Source organism: Phyllostomus discolor, chromosome 2 (genome assembly GCF_004126475.2).
Source record: "Phyllostomus discolor isolate MPI-MPIP mPhyDis1 chromosome 2, mPhyDis1.pri.v3, whole genome shotgun sequence".
Classification (NCBI taxonomy): Eukaryota; Metazoa; Chordata; class Mammalia; order Chiroptera; family Phyllostomidae; genus Phyllostomus; species Phyllostomus discolor.
The window spans coordinates 120,680,546-120,697,934 of NC_040904.2; the positions used below are offsets into that span (position 1 = coordinate 120,680,546).

Below are 17,389 nucleotides of genomic sequence, written 5' to 3' on the forward strand. Positions count from 1 at the left end.
GAATAAGAAGTGGTACACATATACAATGGAACACTGCTCGGCTATAAGAAAGAATGAAATATTGCAATTTGGAACACCATGGATGTATCTTGAGAGTATCACACTAAGCAAAATAAATGAGATGCTAAAAATCAAGAACTATATGATTTCCTTCATATATAGGACATAAAATAAAGCAACAAATGAACAAACAAAACAAACAAACTCACAGACAAGAGTATGAAGATTATCAGAGAGGAAGAAGGGTGCTGGAGAATGAAGAGAATAAAGAGAGGTCAAAAACATGGTGACAGAAGGAGACTAGACTTTGGTTGGTGAGCACACAATGCAATATATGGATAATGGAGACCTGTCTCCACTTGTTAACCATTTCTGTCTCTGTAAAGTGGAGAACTGTGCTTACCCAACAGTAGTAAATGCACTGTGAAAACCATAAAGCACTATCTATTTAAAAAGCAATTGCTTTGAACATGATGCCCACAGTTAGGGGGTCTCAGGATTCAGTTTTGGGCTAGTCAGGCTACCAGAAGAGACTCACTTTGTGCCCTGGTACTTCTGTCCCTGGCACAGCTTTCATATGGAAATCCACCACTCCCATCTTTTCTAACAAATTAGTGTTTCCTATTGTTGATTTTTCTTTCTTTGCTTTCGCTTCTTCTCTCTCTTGAGCCAATCTGAATCAAAGAGAAAATATAAAGAAACCAACCACATTATTAGTGATGCTTTTTGTTTTGTTTTTTAATACTATAATGCTGTTTAACTTTAGAGTGCTCATTTAGGGTCTCTCCATTTTCCCTCTCACCTTATGCACTTCTGGCCATTTTATCCTTCCTCAATACCTTCCACTCTTCCTCATAAGGAAGAGGTGTCTTTTAGAGCCCAATCTGCCTAGTCTTGATTATTTCTACCCTCATAATGAAGAGAATACTGAATGTCATCTCAACTGTCTGACTGAAACTGCCCACCTTATTTAGGCCTAAACAGGTATGCTGATCAATCATCACCGGACTCTCCGCTTCTGGTCTGTTTCTTAACATTCCACCATCCAGAATGACTGTCAGATTTATGCTTGTGCAGGCACAGTTGCAGGCACTGATTCAAAGCAGTGGCACTGTGTTCTCACCCTGCTAAGGACTGGGGCCCCAGTCTCTGTAGACAGCAGGCAATGAAGTGTTGCTGAATAAAAGTCTCATTACTATCTTGTTCATTGATATTCCCAGCTAAAGAACAAAACCAAATTCTCATCTGTCTCAGCTGACCACTCCCTCAAAACATGCCTCCTGTCTGCCACTTGCCTTAGACCTTATTTTTCCTTGATCTGGAACAATTTTATTAATGATATCTCTCCATCTGCATATTTCAAAAATGTTTCCTCTTTGAAAGTTCTCAAACTTACATCTTTCCTCTCTGAGAATACCTTCAGGATTTTAAAATACTCCAATAGTTATTACAATGCCTTGATCTTAATCCCTTGCCTAATTAATCTTATGCCGCTCACACAGGGATGTCCTATTATCTTTATCTTTGTATGACACTAGCACTAAGAGTCAAAAATAGTGTAAGCAACATAGTAGTGTCTATTAAAATTTTATATATACATAACTCCAAGACACAGTAACTCTTATGGCTGACACAAACCCCACTGGAAATTCTGCATTATGCAGGAGCCATCCTTACAGGTTATTTATTATCATGAAATAGTAAAAATAGTCTATACATGTCCATCGGTGGGGGATGGCCCACTACATTGTGGTTCAGCTATTTTCTGAAATAGTACTATACAGTCATTACAAAAAAGAGGAAAGATCAACATCGCCACAGAAGATTGTGTTTAAAAAAGATAACACAGGCATATATTTTCATAGCTTAAAATATACATATACAAATGCATTACATTGTCTTTTTTGGTGGAGTCTAGGGTCATGAAAAGTCAAAGGTGAGAGGAACTTTAGCTCTGCTTGTGAGGTTTGAATTTGCTAATAGTGTAATAAATTTATTACTCAATAGTTTCAAATCAATTAAGGGAATATATGAAACCATTTACAAAATAAATACTGTTTAAATTCACATAGAATAAATCTTACCTTTGCAAAAAGTTTTCTTTTGCTAATTGAATTTGTAGTGTTCCACCTTTCCATTTTGTTTTATTTAGAACAGACATACCTATAGAGTAAAGAATTATTACCCAATTACATGGCAATGCAAAATACATTTCAGAATGTGGTTTTTCTATTCAGTACATACCAAGGAAAGTAGACTTGTTAATGACAAATATACAGAGAAAACAGAATAAGGAATCTGAGATATGGAGTGAAAGGGCCTAGATACTGATCTCACTTTGACCACTTCCTAACGGAACCCTTGAATTGCCTACCTCCCTATGACTAGAAGATATACTTGAGCCAAATGTGTAAACTACAAAGCAAAAAATTTTGCCATTTGTTTACAAAGTAATGTTAGAAATTTCTAGTGAATGATTGATATTAGCATTTCTCACACTAAAACTATAAAATACTCATGTAATTTTCCTAAGGGAAATTAGAGGACATTTTGAAATTCTGTAGTACCTCACCTTTTTATGACCTCGTATACTTATTACTATGTAACTTCAAAACTAGCTCCAAGTGAGTAAACTGTGTTTGAACTGCTATGCCCTAGCAGCTGATTTTTCTCAGTATTTGCTATCCACCTCATTAATAATAACCACTAACAGAGTAGATTGTTGTTAGGTACTATTTTAAAATGCAAAGGTACTTTTCAATTTAACCTTCACAGCAATATTCTGAGAAAAGCAATGTCTTTGTCACACATTGGATAAACAAACTGGGGCTTCGAAGTTTAAATTAACTTGCCACAGGTCACACATCAGAGCTGATGTGTTCTTAACCACCACTCATTCGTTATACATACTTTCTCACTTAACAATAGAATTAAAGTTTTGTTTTTGTTTTCTTTCAAATGAAATAAAAAGAATGATAGCACTCTTTCTCTATTAGCAGTATCTCTTGCCTTTTCAGCTTCCAAATAACTAGAATACATTACTGCATCAGTGGCAGTATGGGTTATCTCCCCTTTCGTCTTCAACAGAGACTGCAGTTTGCCGTCAGCTTTACTAAACTGATCAATTAAGATTTCATAATTTCAAGAATATGGTCTTATATGGGCATACACTAAATCCAGTCCTCTAACAGCACTCAACCACAAGAAAATAACCTCCCTAAGAAATGAAAACACTGGGGAAAGGGATGGGAATATGGCATAATATCCAGTAGAATATATATAATAGGCAATTTCTATGAAAGTTTTGTCTCTTGTCCAATATATTTTAGAAAAACATTTTTGAGTAAACTCATTAGCAATGTGCTATTACATATCTGCTGACACCAAATGGTATTAAACTAAACCTGCTGAGTTGTAGGATACCAGAATTCTCTTGATCACGGTTGCCCCTCTGGATGACTTAAAAAGTGGCTGTTGAAGTTCAGATTTGGAATGAAGTTTTCCAAGTTACACAGTGACATAAACTGGCCAATAATACAGAAAACATCTTACATTTTTTCAGGTCTGTTTCTGCTACTCTGATGTTGATATATGCAAAAACTTTCTGTGGGTTTCCTAAAAAAATAGAAAAATAAATTAATTTAAAACTTGATCCAAAGAACAATGTAAAAATGACTCAGTTTCTAAATGTTAAAAACAATGAGCTCTTGGAAACCTACTCTTTCAAAGAAAAACCTTGTTTATTTTTCACTGGACACAAAGATTGCGTTTTTCCAAACACGATTATCAAAGTATTCCAAAAACAATGAGTTACAAAATATCAAGTGGTCAGTTAATTATGTTACGTTGTTATATGTTATGATTCCATGTTATTGATATTCTACTAAATAGGACACTCAATGAATATTATATGTTAGCTCTGAAAACTGAAAGTTACATGTTTCAGAAATTGCATGTTTTAGAATTTAGATTATTTTTGATTTCAGGAATGTAATTCTGGGCAAGTTCCACAGCATAAGTTTTACCTCCAGGACATAGGGCAGGGTATGCAGGGTGGTGCCTTACAATGATACACAAATCACTTTTAATGTTCCTGGCTAATCTTCATCCCTGTAGTTCCTTTATTTTATGATAACTGACCCAGTTAGATCTGCCTTTAACTACCCATGAAGGACTATAACGTTACCTTGGTCATCTTTCCGAGTGATGATCTCCACATCAGAAACTTCTCCAAATCTGCTGAACTGATTTTGTAGGTCCACCTCAGAAACGTTCTGGCCAAGGCCACCCACAAAAAGGCGCTTTGTTTCTCTGCTGGCTTTCATAAAGGCTGGGCACACAGTGTGTTGTAGTAGGAAAAATAATTTTCTATCTCCAGAAAAGAGTCCTTTCCATTAGTTCTTCTCAAACCTAAAAAAAAAAAATTAAAAAAAGAAAAGAAACCCAATTCTTCACCTTGAACCTTCTATGCTAAACTGGCCGCCTGAACTTCCACTATTATATTGTTTCTAAATTTTATCCCTGGAGATTATTACGGTCAAGCTCTATATGCACTTTCTCCATGAACCCACTTTGGAACAGCACCTCTACAGATAGACACAGGTATGGCAGGTGCTTTGATGCTTTCCCTCAAATGAGCACAATATTCATTTACTTAGCCACCTTGTTAGACTTTTTTCTTTTATTCACATACTCACTTTAACAAATACTGACGGAAATGGAATGGGGCAGGTCAACATGCTAAAGGATTAAAAAAAAGAAGGCGCTCCATTCTGGTGTCCTCACAGCCATGTGAGAAGTAAAGGATGCAATTACAGCACTGTCACAAGAGGAATGCCTGCGAAGTGCTGTTCAGGCAGAGACAGCAACTGATATCATCGCTAATACAGACTTGTTTTTTTGTTTGTTTTTACTATGTGCCAGCATTGTATGACAGTTTGCCTGCATCTCATTTTTCAGATGAAAAGGAGATGAAGTTACTTTCCTAATGCCATCCAGAGAATTACCAAAACCAGAATTACAAACCAGGTCTAATTTAAGAATCTTTAATGCATAACTACACCAGGAAAATTGCTGGATTAGAAGGGGCTCGGGAAAACTCTTCTAGAGGTACGAAACTTTGAAGCCCTTTATGAGATCTCTAATCCCGTTTAGCACCCACAAGCGCCCAATACCACACCCTGCTTTTCCCAAAGAGCTGAGAGATTCCTCCTAGTCTACATCCCAAAACAGCTCTCAGAAACCCAACGCATGGTTCGTGTTCTGGGCAAGAGGCACACCGTACATCTCCCTGGTAGACTCCCCTGTCCCCAACCTACCCACCCCAGCCTTCTTCCCCCTGAAGACCCAAAGACAAGAAGGGACAGAGGAGGCCAAATGGCCCCTTCACTTCCCATTCTCTAAAACCGCTACTCACCACCACGTCTCTCCACCAGCGCCGCTTCCACCCCTAACTTCTAGTCACGTGTCTCACTAGGCGTAATCTCTATTCCTTCCTACTCGATTTCCAATCCAGCCTCCTAAGGTTCCGTTACCACATTCAGTTCCCTACAGCTCTTTATTTCGTTTCGCACCCAGGATACTGCGACGTCTCCACCATTGAACACCCTAAAAGGACCCAAACCATAATTCTATAATTTCTACTTAAGAGGGTTAGTTATTGCCATTTACCCACATCTAGACTAAGTCAGCGTAAGCCAGGAGACAATGACGAGAACCTTCACACCGTGCCGGAAGCTACTCTTTCGTGACGTATGCATCCGGGCCGTCCCAAAACTTCACAAGCGCAGGTTGGGCTGCTGTGCCCTCTGGCTTCGGGTGGGAGCAAACTTACTCTCTCCAAGCATAGGGACTGCCGGAGAACAGTTTATCAGCATGTTAAGGAACAGAAACGAGCTCGGGATACTTTGCAAGGTATGGTTGTACTCACTGACGATGCTTATACTCCCTTGCCTCCCCCACAGAACTCCTGGGATGGTCCGCCCCAGGAGCGCGCGAGACTTTAAGTGCCGGGCTAGCACCGGACCGCCGGGCGGGTTTCTGTTAGCGCAGCGGTATGGGCAGTATGGAGGCGGAGGTCCACGTCTTAGAAGCGGAGATCGCGGCCCTGAAGCTGTTGTGGGAGGAGCTGCTGGCGCCGGCGAAACTCAGCGCTCCAGTCCAGTACGTGGCGGTCCTCAGGTCCTGTGGGTCGGCAGAGTGTCTCTCGGGCGGTCCGAACCTCCCCGCAGACGTTTCCGAAGGACCAAACGTGGGCGGAAACCCAAATCTGTGATAACGGTCTAGGATGATAAGTCCATGTGGAGACCCAGTTAGTTATAAGCGTGTGGCAACGTGCTAACTTGTTTAAATTGCACCGCTGTAAGGGAAGTAGGAGAAGTCCCTCTCTAAAGGAGCCGTTAGTGCATTACAGAGCCGTTATGCACTAACAGGCAGGGATAAGTGAAGAGAACTATCTGCCACAGAGCGGTGGTATCTTAACGTCTTTGTTACTTCGTAATAGGGTCCATCGATTACTTAGTGCCAGGTTGAGAAAGGCAGGCAAAGATCTTTCTTTATGTGCATCATCTCTTTTAGTACCTATGACAATCCTCTAAGGTGGGTGCTATTTTTAATCCTGTCTTAAAGTTAAGGAACCTGAGGTTCAGTGAGGTTTCCTTAAGTTGCTTGCCCAGGGTCTCAGAGAAAGTAACCCAAGAGTCTATCTTTAAAGCCCAGGCACTTTGTTTATCTGGAGGAGGGGAGAAAGGGTCTATGTACCTATTGACTCAAACTTGTAAGCTACCCTAAAGCAGAGACTATCTTCGTTTTTTTCAGTCCAAGACTAATTTGACAAGTACAAAGAGAACGAGGTTTTCCTGAGCTAACGGGGCAAGAAAATGAGGGGTTCTAAAGAAGATGTTTGCATGCACGTTGGATGGGATCATGAAGTTGTAGAAGAAGCTGTAACTGGTGAAAGGGAGAGGGAAGCAGGTGAACAGGGAACAGATATGTTCCTCCACAAGTGCAGGTGCTATTTCAGGGGTGCTCCACAGATTGGAAGCAGTTGTGTTACTCGGGAGTTGGACAGAAATACAGATTTGGCTTCACCTCCACCCGCTAAGTCAGAATTTGCACTCTAACAAGCCCCCCACACTATTTTGTGCACATTTGAAAATTTGAGAAGTGCTGCATTATACTGTGGGGAAAAAATTTGTTGCTCCAACTGGCCACAAGATATTATTAAACCAGAATAGTATGTAGACTATTACTGTAATCTGGGCCTTCTCCATGATCAATTTGGGAAAGTTGGAAGAGTCCAAATTATGGATGACATTAAATATTAGTTCAGGGCATTCAGATTTAATGTGAGGTTTCTTTTCACTATGGTGGAGGAGGAAGATTGGGATCTGTGTACCAAGTTTCTTGGTTTTTTATTTGTGGTGAAATACCATTAGATTTTATCACCTTAACCATTTATAAGTGGGCAGATCAGTGATGTTACATACATTCATAATACTGTGCAATCATCACCACCATCTGTATAATTTTTCATCTTGTAAAACTGAAACTATACCCTTCAAACCACATTCCCCACTTTCCTTAGCCTCTGGCAACCACTATTCTCCTTTCTCTGAATTTCTTTTTGAGGTACCTCATATAAATGGCTTCATACATGTGTGTCTTTGGGTGACTGACTTATACACTTAGCTTAATATCCTCAAGATCACCCATATTATAGCATATGGCAGAACTTCCTTTTTCAAGCTGAATAATCATACATATATACATTTTGCTTATTATTCTTCTGTCGATGGATGATGTTTGGGTTGCTATCCTGTAGCTATTGGGAATAATGCTGGTAGGAATATCAGTGTAGAATTATCTCTGAGACCCTGCTTTTAATTCTTTTAGATATACTTGGAGATGTGGAATTGCTGGATCATATGGTAATTCTATTTTGAACTTTTTGAGCACCCCCAGTAGTGTTTTCCACAGTGGTTGTACCATTTTACATTCCTGTTAGCAGTCCGCAAAGGTTACAGCTTCTCGAACATCCTCTCCAGCACTTTTCTGTTTGTTTTTTTTAAAAATATTGGTCATTTCTTTTTTTGTTGTTGTTTTTAAGATTTTATTTATTTATTTTTAGAGAGGGGAAGCAGGGAGAAAGTGAGGGAGAGACATTAGTGCGTGGTTGCCTCTCGTGCACCCCTTACTGGGGACCTGGCTGTAACCCAAGCATGTGCCCTAAACTGGGGATCCAATCTGCGACCTTTTTGTTTGTAGGCCAGCAATCCATCCACTGAGCCACACCAGCCAGGGGTGTTTTCTGATGTTTTTTAAAAATAGCAGTTCTAATGGGTATGAGGTTGTAGCTCACTCTAGTTTTGTTTTGCATTTTCCTAATGGTTGGAGATGTTGAGCATTTTTTCATGTCCTTATTGATCACTCATATATCTTCGGAGAAATGTCTAGTCACATCCTTTGCCTGTTTTTGAATCATGTTTTTTTTGTTGTTGTTGTTGAGTTTTAAGAATTTTCTATATATTTTCCATATTAATCTCTTAACAGATATGTAGTTAGCAAGTATTTTCTACCATTCTGTGGGGTGGCTTTTTACTGTGTCAATACTATCTTTTAGTGTACAATTTTTTTTCTTGAAGTCCACATTTTTTTGTCTATTTTTTTCTCTTGTTACCTGTGCCTTGGCTGTCACATCTAAGAAATCATTGACAAATCCAATATTGTAAAGCTTCCTCCCTGTATTTTATTTGAAAACCTTTGTTGCTTTAGTGTTACATTTAGACCTTTTATCCAGTTTGAGTTAATTTTTGTGTATGATATTAGATAGGAGTTCAACTTCATTTTTTGCATATGGCTATCCAGTTTTCCCACCATCATTGAATGGTATCAGCATGCTTGTCAAAAATCATTTGACTACATGTGCAACAGTCTATTTCTGAGCTTTCTATTTTTGTTAATATATTTTATTGATTATGCTATTACAGTTGCCCCATTTTTCCCCCTTTATTCCCCTCCACCCTGTATCCCCCCTCCCACCATCATTCCCCCACCTTAGTTCATGTTCATGGGTCATACATATAAGATCTTTGGCTTCTCCATTTCCTGTACTTTTCTTCACTTCCCCCTGCCTATTTTGTACCTACCACTTATGCTTCCTATTCCCTGTACCTTTTCTCCCATTCTCCCCCCTCTCTCTCCCTGCTGATAACCCTCCATGTATGTGATCTGTATTTCTGTGAGTCTATTTCCATCCTGGTTGTTTGCTTAGGTTTTTTTTTTTTTTTTTTTACGTTCAGTTGTTGATAGTTGTGAGTTTGTTGTCTTCTTACTGTTCATATTTTCAATCTTCTTTTTCTTAGATAAGTCCTTTTAACATTTCATATAATAAGGGCTTGATTGTATTGAACTCCTTTAACTGGACCTTATCTGGGAAGCACTTCGTGTGCCCTTTCATTCTAAGTAATAGCCTTGCTGGATAGAGTAATCTTGGATATATAGGTCCTTTCCTTTCATGACTTCGAATGCTTCTTTCCAGCCCCTTCTTGCCTGCCAGGTTTCTTTTGAGAAATCAGCTGGTAGTCTTATGGGAACTCCTTTGTAGGTAACTGACTCCTTCTTCTTGCTGCTTTTAAGATTCTCTCCTTATCTTTCCATCTTGGGTAATGTAATTATGATGTGCCTTGGTGTGTGCTTCCTTGGGTCCAACTTCTTTGGGACTCTCTGGACTTCCTGGAAATCTTGGAAATCTATTTCCTTTGCCAGATTGGGGAAGTTCTCCTTCATTATGTTCTCAACTAAGTTTTCCATTTCTTGCTCTTCCTCTTCTCCTTCTGGCACCCCTGTGATTCAGATGTTAGAACATTTGAAGTTGCCGCAGAGGTTCCGAAGCCTCTCCTCATTGTTTTGAATTCTTGTTTCTTCATTCTGTTCCGGTTGAATGTTTATTTCTTCCTTTTAGTCCTAGCCATTGATTTGAGTCCCAGTTTCTTTCCCATCACTGTTGGTTCCCTATACAATTTCTTGTATTTCACTTTGCATAGCCTTTACTTTTCCCTCTATGCGGTGACCATACTGAACCATTTCTGTGAGCATCCTATTTACCAGTGTTTGGAGCTCTGCATCTGACACATTGGCTATCTCTTCATTGCTTAGTAGTATTTTCTCTGGAGCTTTGATCTGTTCTTTCATTTGGGCCATATTTTTTTTTGTCTTGGCCCACCTGTTACATAGTAAGGGGTGGAGCCTTAGGTATTCGCTAGGGCAGGGCAACCCACCTGTCACTGCTTTGTGATGCTGTTTGTAGGGACACATGTGAGGGGAAACAGTGCTGCTTGCTAGACCCTGCTCTCTGCTGGCTTTCAGTCATGTCCTCTGTTACCCACACGCTAATTGAGAGCTTATGGTACTGATTCCTGTGTGGTTTTGTGTATGTTCTAGGACCCTGTGGGTGTCTCCAATGAACACCTGTGAGACTGAGAGTTTCTCCTGCCACCTCGACTCCCACAGGTTTTTTCACATAGAGATTTTGAGGCTTTATCCCTCCCCTGCCCCCCAGAGCCCTGTATTGCATGGTCTGTCTCGCTCCCCAGTTGTTTTTACTCATTTATCTTCATGCAAATGTGGGAGTGCCTGCTTTGCCATCCTCCACCTTGCCACAGGTCCTCTCCAACCCTGCTGCCTGTCTCTGCCCCTCCAACTGGTCTGGATGGGCCAGTTTTTTCTTTAATTCCTTGGTTGTCGGACTTCCATTCAGTTCAATTTTCTGGAAGTTCTGGTTATTTTTGGTTTTAAATTTGTTGTCCTCCTTTTCGTTTTGCAAGGAGGCCAAGTGTATCTACTTACACCTCCATCTTGGCCAGAAGTTTCAGCTTTCTTGTTTATTGCTTTGATCTGTATGTCTGTCTTCATAATGATACTACACTATTGTTTAGTGTAGCATTGAGGTAAATTTTGAAACAAGAGGGGTCTTCAGGTTTGTTTATTTTCAAGATTGTTTTGGCTATTGGGATTCTTTGAGGTTCCATATGAATTTTAGGATGGCTTTTTCTACTGCAAAATATCTCATAGGGATTTTGGCAGGGGTTGCATTGAATCTTTAGATTGTTTTAGGTAATTTTATTAATATTTTTAATAATATTAAATCTTCCAATCCATGAACTTGAGATGGGTTTCCATTTAGTTAAATCTTCTTTAATGTCTTTCGGTGATGTTTTGTAGTTTTCATTCTACAAGTCTTTTACCTTCTTGCATAAATTTAATTCCTAAGTATTATACTCTTTTCATTGTTACTGTAAATGGAATTGTTTTTGTAACTTCTTTTTCAAGTTGTTTATTGTTGGTTTGTAGAAATGCATCTGATTTTTGTGTGGTGAGTTTGTATCTTGCTACTTTGCTGAATTCATATATTAGTTCCAACAGGTATTTTTTTGTGTGTGTGGATGAAATCAGGAGGGTTTTCTACATATAGGATCATATCAGTACAGTAGCAAACAAAGATAATGTTACTTCTTTCTAACTCAGATGCTTTCTTTCCTTGCTTAATTGCTGTGGCTTGGAGTTCTATTACTATGTTGAATAAACATGGTGAGAGTGAGCATCCTTGTTCTTGTTCCTGATGTTAGGCTAAAAGCTTTTAGCTTTTTACTATTGGTTATGATGTTAGCTGTGGGCTTGTCATATAGGGCCTTTATTATGTTGACTTATGTTTCCTGTATACTCAGTTGGTTGAGAGTTTGTATTATGTTGAATGTTGAATTTTTATTAAATACTTTTTTCTACAGTTGAGATGATCATATCATTTTTATCTTCATTTTGTGAATGTGGTGTATAATTTTGATTTGCAGATGTTTATCCTTGCATTCATGCACTAAATTGCACTTAATTATAGTGTATGATTCTTTTACTATATTAATGAATTGGGTTTGCTAATATTTTGTTGAGAATTTTTGCATCAGTGTTCATCAGGGATATTGTCCTGTAACTTCATTTTTTGTAGTGCCCCCTTCTGGTTTTGTGTTCCTTCCTCTTTTGTTTTTAGAAATTTGAGGATTGGTATTACTTCTTCAGATGTTTGGTAGAATTTACCACCCACCAAAGTAAGCCAGTAGAAGCCACTTGGTTCTGGACTTTTGTTTATAGGTAGGTTTTTATTTTATTTCTTTTTAATGAAGGACTTATTTTATTAAATTATTTTATTTATTTATTTTAGAGAGAGGGTAAAGGAGGGAGAAAGAAAGGGAGAGAAACGTCGATGTGTGAAGAGAAACATCAATGTGTGGTTGCATCTCACACGCCCCCACCTGAGGAGGACCTGGTCCACAACCCATGCATGTGCCCTGACTGGGAATCGAACCAGCCATCCTTTGCTTTGCAGTTCAGTGCTCAGCCCTCTGAGCCAGACCAGCTAAAGCACTGTTGAGTGTTCTTACAATCATTACTGTAAACTCTCTGTCTGATAAGTTGCTAACCCCTATTTCACCTAGTTCTTCTGGAAAATTCTTTTGTTCTTTCATTTGGGGTCTGTTTTTTTGTCTTCCCATTTTGACTGCTTTGTAACTTCTGCTTTAGATGTTAAACTAGTGAGCTGCTAAGCCAATCAGTTGTTAATCTAATCAATTGGTGGTCATCAGTCAGGCTTAATCACCACAGGGTGGGGCTGTTGCTTCCCCTCAGCCCGATGCCCTTTAGAGCGGAGTGATCTGCCTGAGAGAGAAGGCTTCTGTAGTGTGGGAAATGACTCAGCACAGGGATCCTGGTGGCTGTGGCCTCTGTTTTCTCCCTAGAGCCACAACCCCAGACTCTCAAGTGTCTCTAGTCCACTCTGCCTTCCCCTTATCAGCACCCAGGGTAAGTGGCTGTGAAGAAAATTTTGTGCATTGGCCCTTTAAAGAGGCTCTCTGTGTCTCCAGCCATCTGTCCTTGGCAGATGAAAAGTCTGTTACTTTGCACAGCTGGATGTTTTCTTTGTTCCTTTTTGGCTCTGGTGTTGTAGACTGGGAAGGTCAGCTTCAAATTTAGACACCACACTTCTCAGGGGGAATCTTGGCCACTGAAATATCCTTCCCTCTGGCACTTCAGCTGCCGCCCATGGGAGTCCAGCCACCCACCTTGGGTCTCCTCTGCACTACCTACCATTCATATTGTGGTGAAGTGTTTTCTTCTGTTTGTCCGTGGTTATAAGACTTCCCTCCAAGTAGTATTCAGCTAGTTATTCAAAATGATTTCTCTACAATTTAGTTGTAATTCTAGATTGGTCCTGAGAGGAGGTTAGTGTAGCTTCCACTTCCTCCTCTGCCATCTTGGATCTCCCCATGCCTATCCCTACCCCGCTGCAAAAAAAAATCCTCAGTATTTTATTCTTTTGGTTGCACTTGCAAAAGTAATTGGTTTTTCTATTTCTTGTCTGAAATTTCATTGTTAGTATATAGGAAAGCAGTGGATTTTTGTACGTTGATTTTTATCCTATAATTTTACTCTATTTGTTTACTGCTTCTAATAGGTTTTTGGTGGAATCTTTAGACTTTTCCATATACAAAATCATGCCATCTGCAAAAAAGTGACATTTTACTTCTTCCTTCCCAATTTGGATGCCTTTTATTTCTTTCTCTTGCCTGATTGCTCTGGCTAGGACTTCCATTACTATGTTGAATAAGAATGATGAGAGTACTCATCCTTTTCTTGTTCCTGATCTTAGAGAAAAAGCTTCTAATTTTTCACCATTGAGTGTATTAGCTGAGGGTTTGTCATATGGCCTTTATTATGTTGAGGTCCTTTCCTTCTGTACCCATTTTATTGAGTGTTTTAATTGTAAGTGGATGTCATTTCATATCAAATGCTTTTTCTCATCTATTGATAAGATCATATGATCTTTGCCTTTTGTTTGTTAATGTGGTATCATCAGTATCATATTATACTGATGAATTTGTGTGTGTTGAACCATCCTTGTTCTCCTGGAATGAACTCCCCTTGATCATGATGTATTATTTTTTTAAATGTATTGTATTTGATTTACTACCCTATTTTGTTTAGGATTTTTGCATCTGTATTGATCAGATGTTTGTCTGTATGGTGTTTTATTTTTAAATGTTATCTTTGCCTGGTTTGGTATCAGGGTTATGTTGTCCTAATAAAATATGTTAGGAAGTATTGCCCCTTCTTCAGTTTTTTGGAAGGGTTTAGAAGGATAGGTTTCAGATTTTCTCTGTATGTGTGGTAGAATTCACTAGTGAAGCCATCTGGTCCTGGGCTTTAGTTTTTTGGGATGTTTTAATGGTTGTTTCAGTTTCCTCATAGTTTATCAATCTATTTAGATTTTTCTTCATGATTCAGTCAAGGAATGTTACATATTTTTAGGAACTTATCCATTTCTTCTAGTTTATTGAATTTGTTGGCATATATTCTTTCATAGTATTCCAGATCCTTTGTGTATATATATGTGTGATGTCTGTGGTAATTTCTCTTTCATTTATGAGTTTGTTTATATGAGTCTTTTTTCTTTTTTCCTTAGTAAGTCTAGCCAGGGGTTTCTCAACTTCATTAACCCTTTCAAAGAACCAGCTCTTTGTTGTATTAATTTTTTGTGTAGTCTTTGTTTTCTATTTCATTCAAATTTGCTCTAATTTTTATTATTTCCTTTTGTTGACTCTGGATTGCTTTTGTTCTTCTTTTGGTAGTTCTTTAAGATGTGGTGTTAGGTTATTTATTTGGTATTTCTCTTGTTTCTTGAGATAGGCGTACAAGTATATAAACTCTCTTCTTATGCTGCATCCCATAAATTTTGATATGATGTATTATCATGTTAATTTGTCTCTATATCTTTTTTTAAAAATTTAAAAAATCCTTATTTAAGTATGTATTTATTGATTTTTAAGAGAGAGAAAGGGGAACATAAATGTGAGAGAAAAACATCAATTGGTTGCCTCTCATATGTAATCTAACTAGGAATCAAAACTGCAGTTGAGGTATGTGCCCTGACCAAAATCAAACCTGCAGTCTTTTGGTGTGTGGGGCAATGCTCCAACCAACCAAGTCACACAGCATGGCTGTCTCTATATATCTTTTCACCTCACCTTTTGTTTCTTCTTTGACCCAGTCATTTTTTTAGTAGTATGTTATTTAATCTCCACATATTACTTTACTTTACTTTATTTCCATCCTGCAGTTGATTTCTAATTTCCAAGCATTGTGGTGAGAGGATATGCTTGATGTAATTTTACACTTCTTGACTTTGTTGAGGCCAGTTTGTTACCCAACATATGGTCTAGCTTTGAGAATGTTCTGTGTGTACTGAAGAAGAACGCATAATCTGATGTTTTGGAGTGAAAGGCTCTGTAAATGTCAATTGTGATTATTTGGTCTGTTTCATTTTAGACTGATATTTCTTTGTTGATTTTTCTGTTTAGATGATCTGCCTAGAGCTCTCAATAGAGTATTAAGATCCCCATCTGTGATTGTGTTGTCATCTGCTTCTCCCTTTTTCATGTTGGTAGTTGCTTTAAATATTTCAGTGCTCCATGATTGGGTGCATGTACATAAAGAAGTGTATGTCTTCTTGATGTAGTATCCTTTTTATCATTATAAAATGTCCATATTTGTACCCTATTACTTTTTTATCTTGAAATCTATTTCGTCAGATACAAGTATGCCTACTTCTGCTTTTCTGGGGATGTCATTTGTTTGGAGAGTCAATATCCAACCTTTCACTCTGAATTTACCTTTTCTTTGCAGGCAACATAGGTTGGGTTTTCGTTTTTTTTATCCTATCTACTACTATGTGCCTCTTAATTGGTAAGTTCAATCCACTTACATCTCCCTAAATGTAATTATTGATGTACGAGGATTTCCTATAGCCATTTGGTTCTTTGTTTTCAGGTGGTTCTCTGCCTCCATTGGTTCCTTTTTTTTATAATTGTTGTTCAAGTACAGGTGTCTCCATTTGCACCCTACCAGCCCCCCTGCAATATGTGATTCCTCTTGTGTGTGCCCCACTGGGGACCTGGCCTGCACCCAGGCATGTGCCCTGACTGAGGATCAAACCAGTGATCCTTTGGTTCGCAGGCTGGCACTCAGTCCACTGAGCCACACCAGCCAGGGTGGTTCTTTCCTTTTGTATGTCTGAGTGTTTTATTTGTTTGGTGGTATTCCATATTTCTTTCATTTGATTTCTCTTTTTCTACACTATGTGTGTCAGTTTTGGGGTTTTTTTGTATGTGATTACTATTAGATTTATGAAAAAGAAAGTTTCATATATGCAGTAGATGTTTGCCCCTCTCCTTTTATGTTTTTGTTGTTACAGATTATCTGTTTATGCTCTAAGTTTGTTGGTGTTCTTACTTGTAGATTTGTAACCTTTTGTTTTTATTTTTAGGTGGAATAACCTCCTTCACTATTTCCTGCAGTCAAGGTCTCTTCTGGTGATGATTCCCTCAGCTTCCATATGTCTGGAAAATCTTTATTTCTTCTTCACATTCAAAAGATAACATTGTTGGCAGTTGGCTCCATAGCTTAGGGGTTAGAGTACTGGTCTTGTGAAAAGGTAACATTGCTAAGTATATTATTCTTGGCTGGTAATTTCTCTCAGTAGTTTGAATATTTGGTTCCACTCTCTTCAGGCTTGTAGAGTTTCTGCTGAGAAGTCTGATGATAACCTAATGGGCATTTATTTATAGGTTACTTCTTTTCCCTGGCTGCCTTGAGAACTCTTTTTTTTTTTTTTCCCATTAGTTTTTCACAGTTTTAATAAAATGTGCCTTGGAGAAGGCCAAAAAAAAAGATTTTATTTATTTATTTTTAGAGAGAGGGGAAGGAAGGGAAAAATAGAGGAAGAGAAACATCAATTGGTTACCTCTTGTATGTGCTCCACTGGGGACCAAATCTGCAACTCAGGCATGTGCCTTGACCAGGAATTGAAATGGCAACGTTTCACTTTGCAGAATGAGGTCCAACCAATTGAGCCACACTGGGTAGGGCGGAGAAGGCCTCTTTGATTGAGGGAACTAGGTGTTCTGTTTTCTTCTTGGATTCAAGGATCTAGTTCTTTCCACAGGTTTGGGGAGTTTGCATCCACTATTCGTTTGAATAGGTTCTCCGTTCTCATTTCCTTCTCTTCTCTCTCTGCTTTGCCTATTGTTCTTACATAGATGGAATATAATAATTCTGATGGAATCAGATAGTTCTCATACAGCTCTTTTTTTTTTTTTTTTTTTTATGCTAGGTCTCTCTCTCTTTTTCCCTCTGCATCATTTCTTGACATTAGTCCTATTCTTGATATTCCTGATCTTTTTCTTCATTTGGTTTGCTGTTTCCTATGCTTACTGGTTCATTCTCAATCTCTTTCATTGAACTTTTCATAACCAGAATTTCTATTTGTTTGTTTTTTAAAGTTTCA

At 38.5% G+C, this 17,389-nt stretch overlaps 2 protein-coding genes across 5 annotated transcripts in view; one reads left to right on the top strand and one right to left on the bottom strand.

Moving 5' to 3' along the window:
• The window catches only part of NOL8 (nucleolar protein 8), a 36,851-nt gene extending 31,189 nt beyond the window's left edge, over positions 1 to 5,662 (bottom strand). Inside the window, exons 1-5 of one of the 3 annotated variants that reach the window (XM_028532599.2) lie at positions 5,417 to 5,661; positions 4,187 to 4,410; positions 3,553 to 3,615; positions 2,085 to 2,163; positions 539 to 674 (exon numbers count right to left, since the gene is read on the bottom strand). In XM_028532599.2, coding sequence (XP_028388400.1) covers positions 539 to 674; positions 2,085 to 2,163; positions 3,553 to 3,615; positions 4,187 to 4,325 — 417 coding nt within the window. In that variant the 5' untranslated portion in view covers positions 4,326 to 4,410; positions 5,417 to 5,661. Of the gene's footprint in view, positions 1 to 538; positions 675 to 2,084; positions 2,164 to 3,552; positions 3,616 to 4,186; positions 4,411 to 5,416 lie in introns of all 3 variants that reach the window. The other 2 variants (XM_028532601.2, XM_036018431.1) reach the window with 2 other exon arrangements.
• Positions 5,663 to 6,016: 354 nt separating this feature from the next.
• LOC114512850 (centromere protein P) overlaps positions 6,017 to 17,389 on the top strand; it is a 284,496-nt gene continuing 273,123 nt past the window's right edge. The window contains exon 1 of one of the 2 annotated variants that reach the window (XM_028531985.2): positions 6,017 to 6,162. In XM_028531985.2, the coding sequence (XP_028387786.1) occupies positions 6,056 to 6,162 (107 nt within the window). In that variant the 5' untranslated portion in view covers positions 6,017 to 6,055. Of the gene's footprint in view, positions 6,163 to 6,440; positions 6,598 to 17,389 lie in introns of those variants that run through there. The other variant, XM_036018434.1, reaches the window with a different exon arrangement.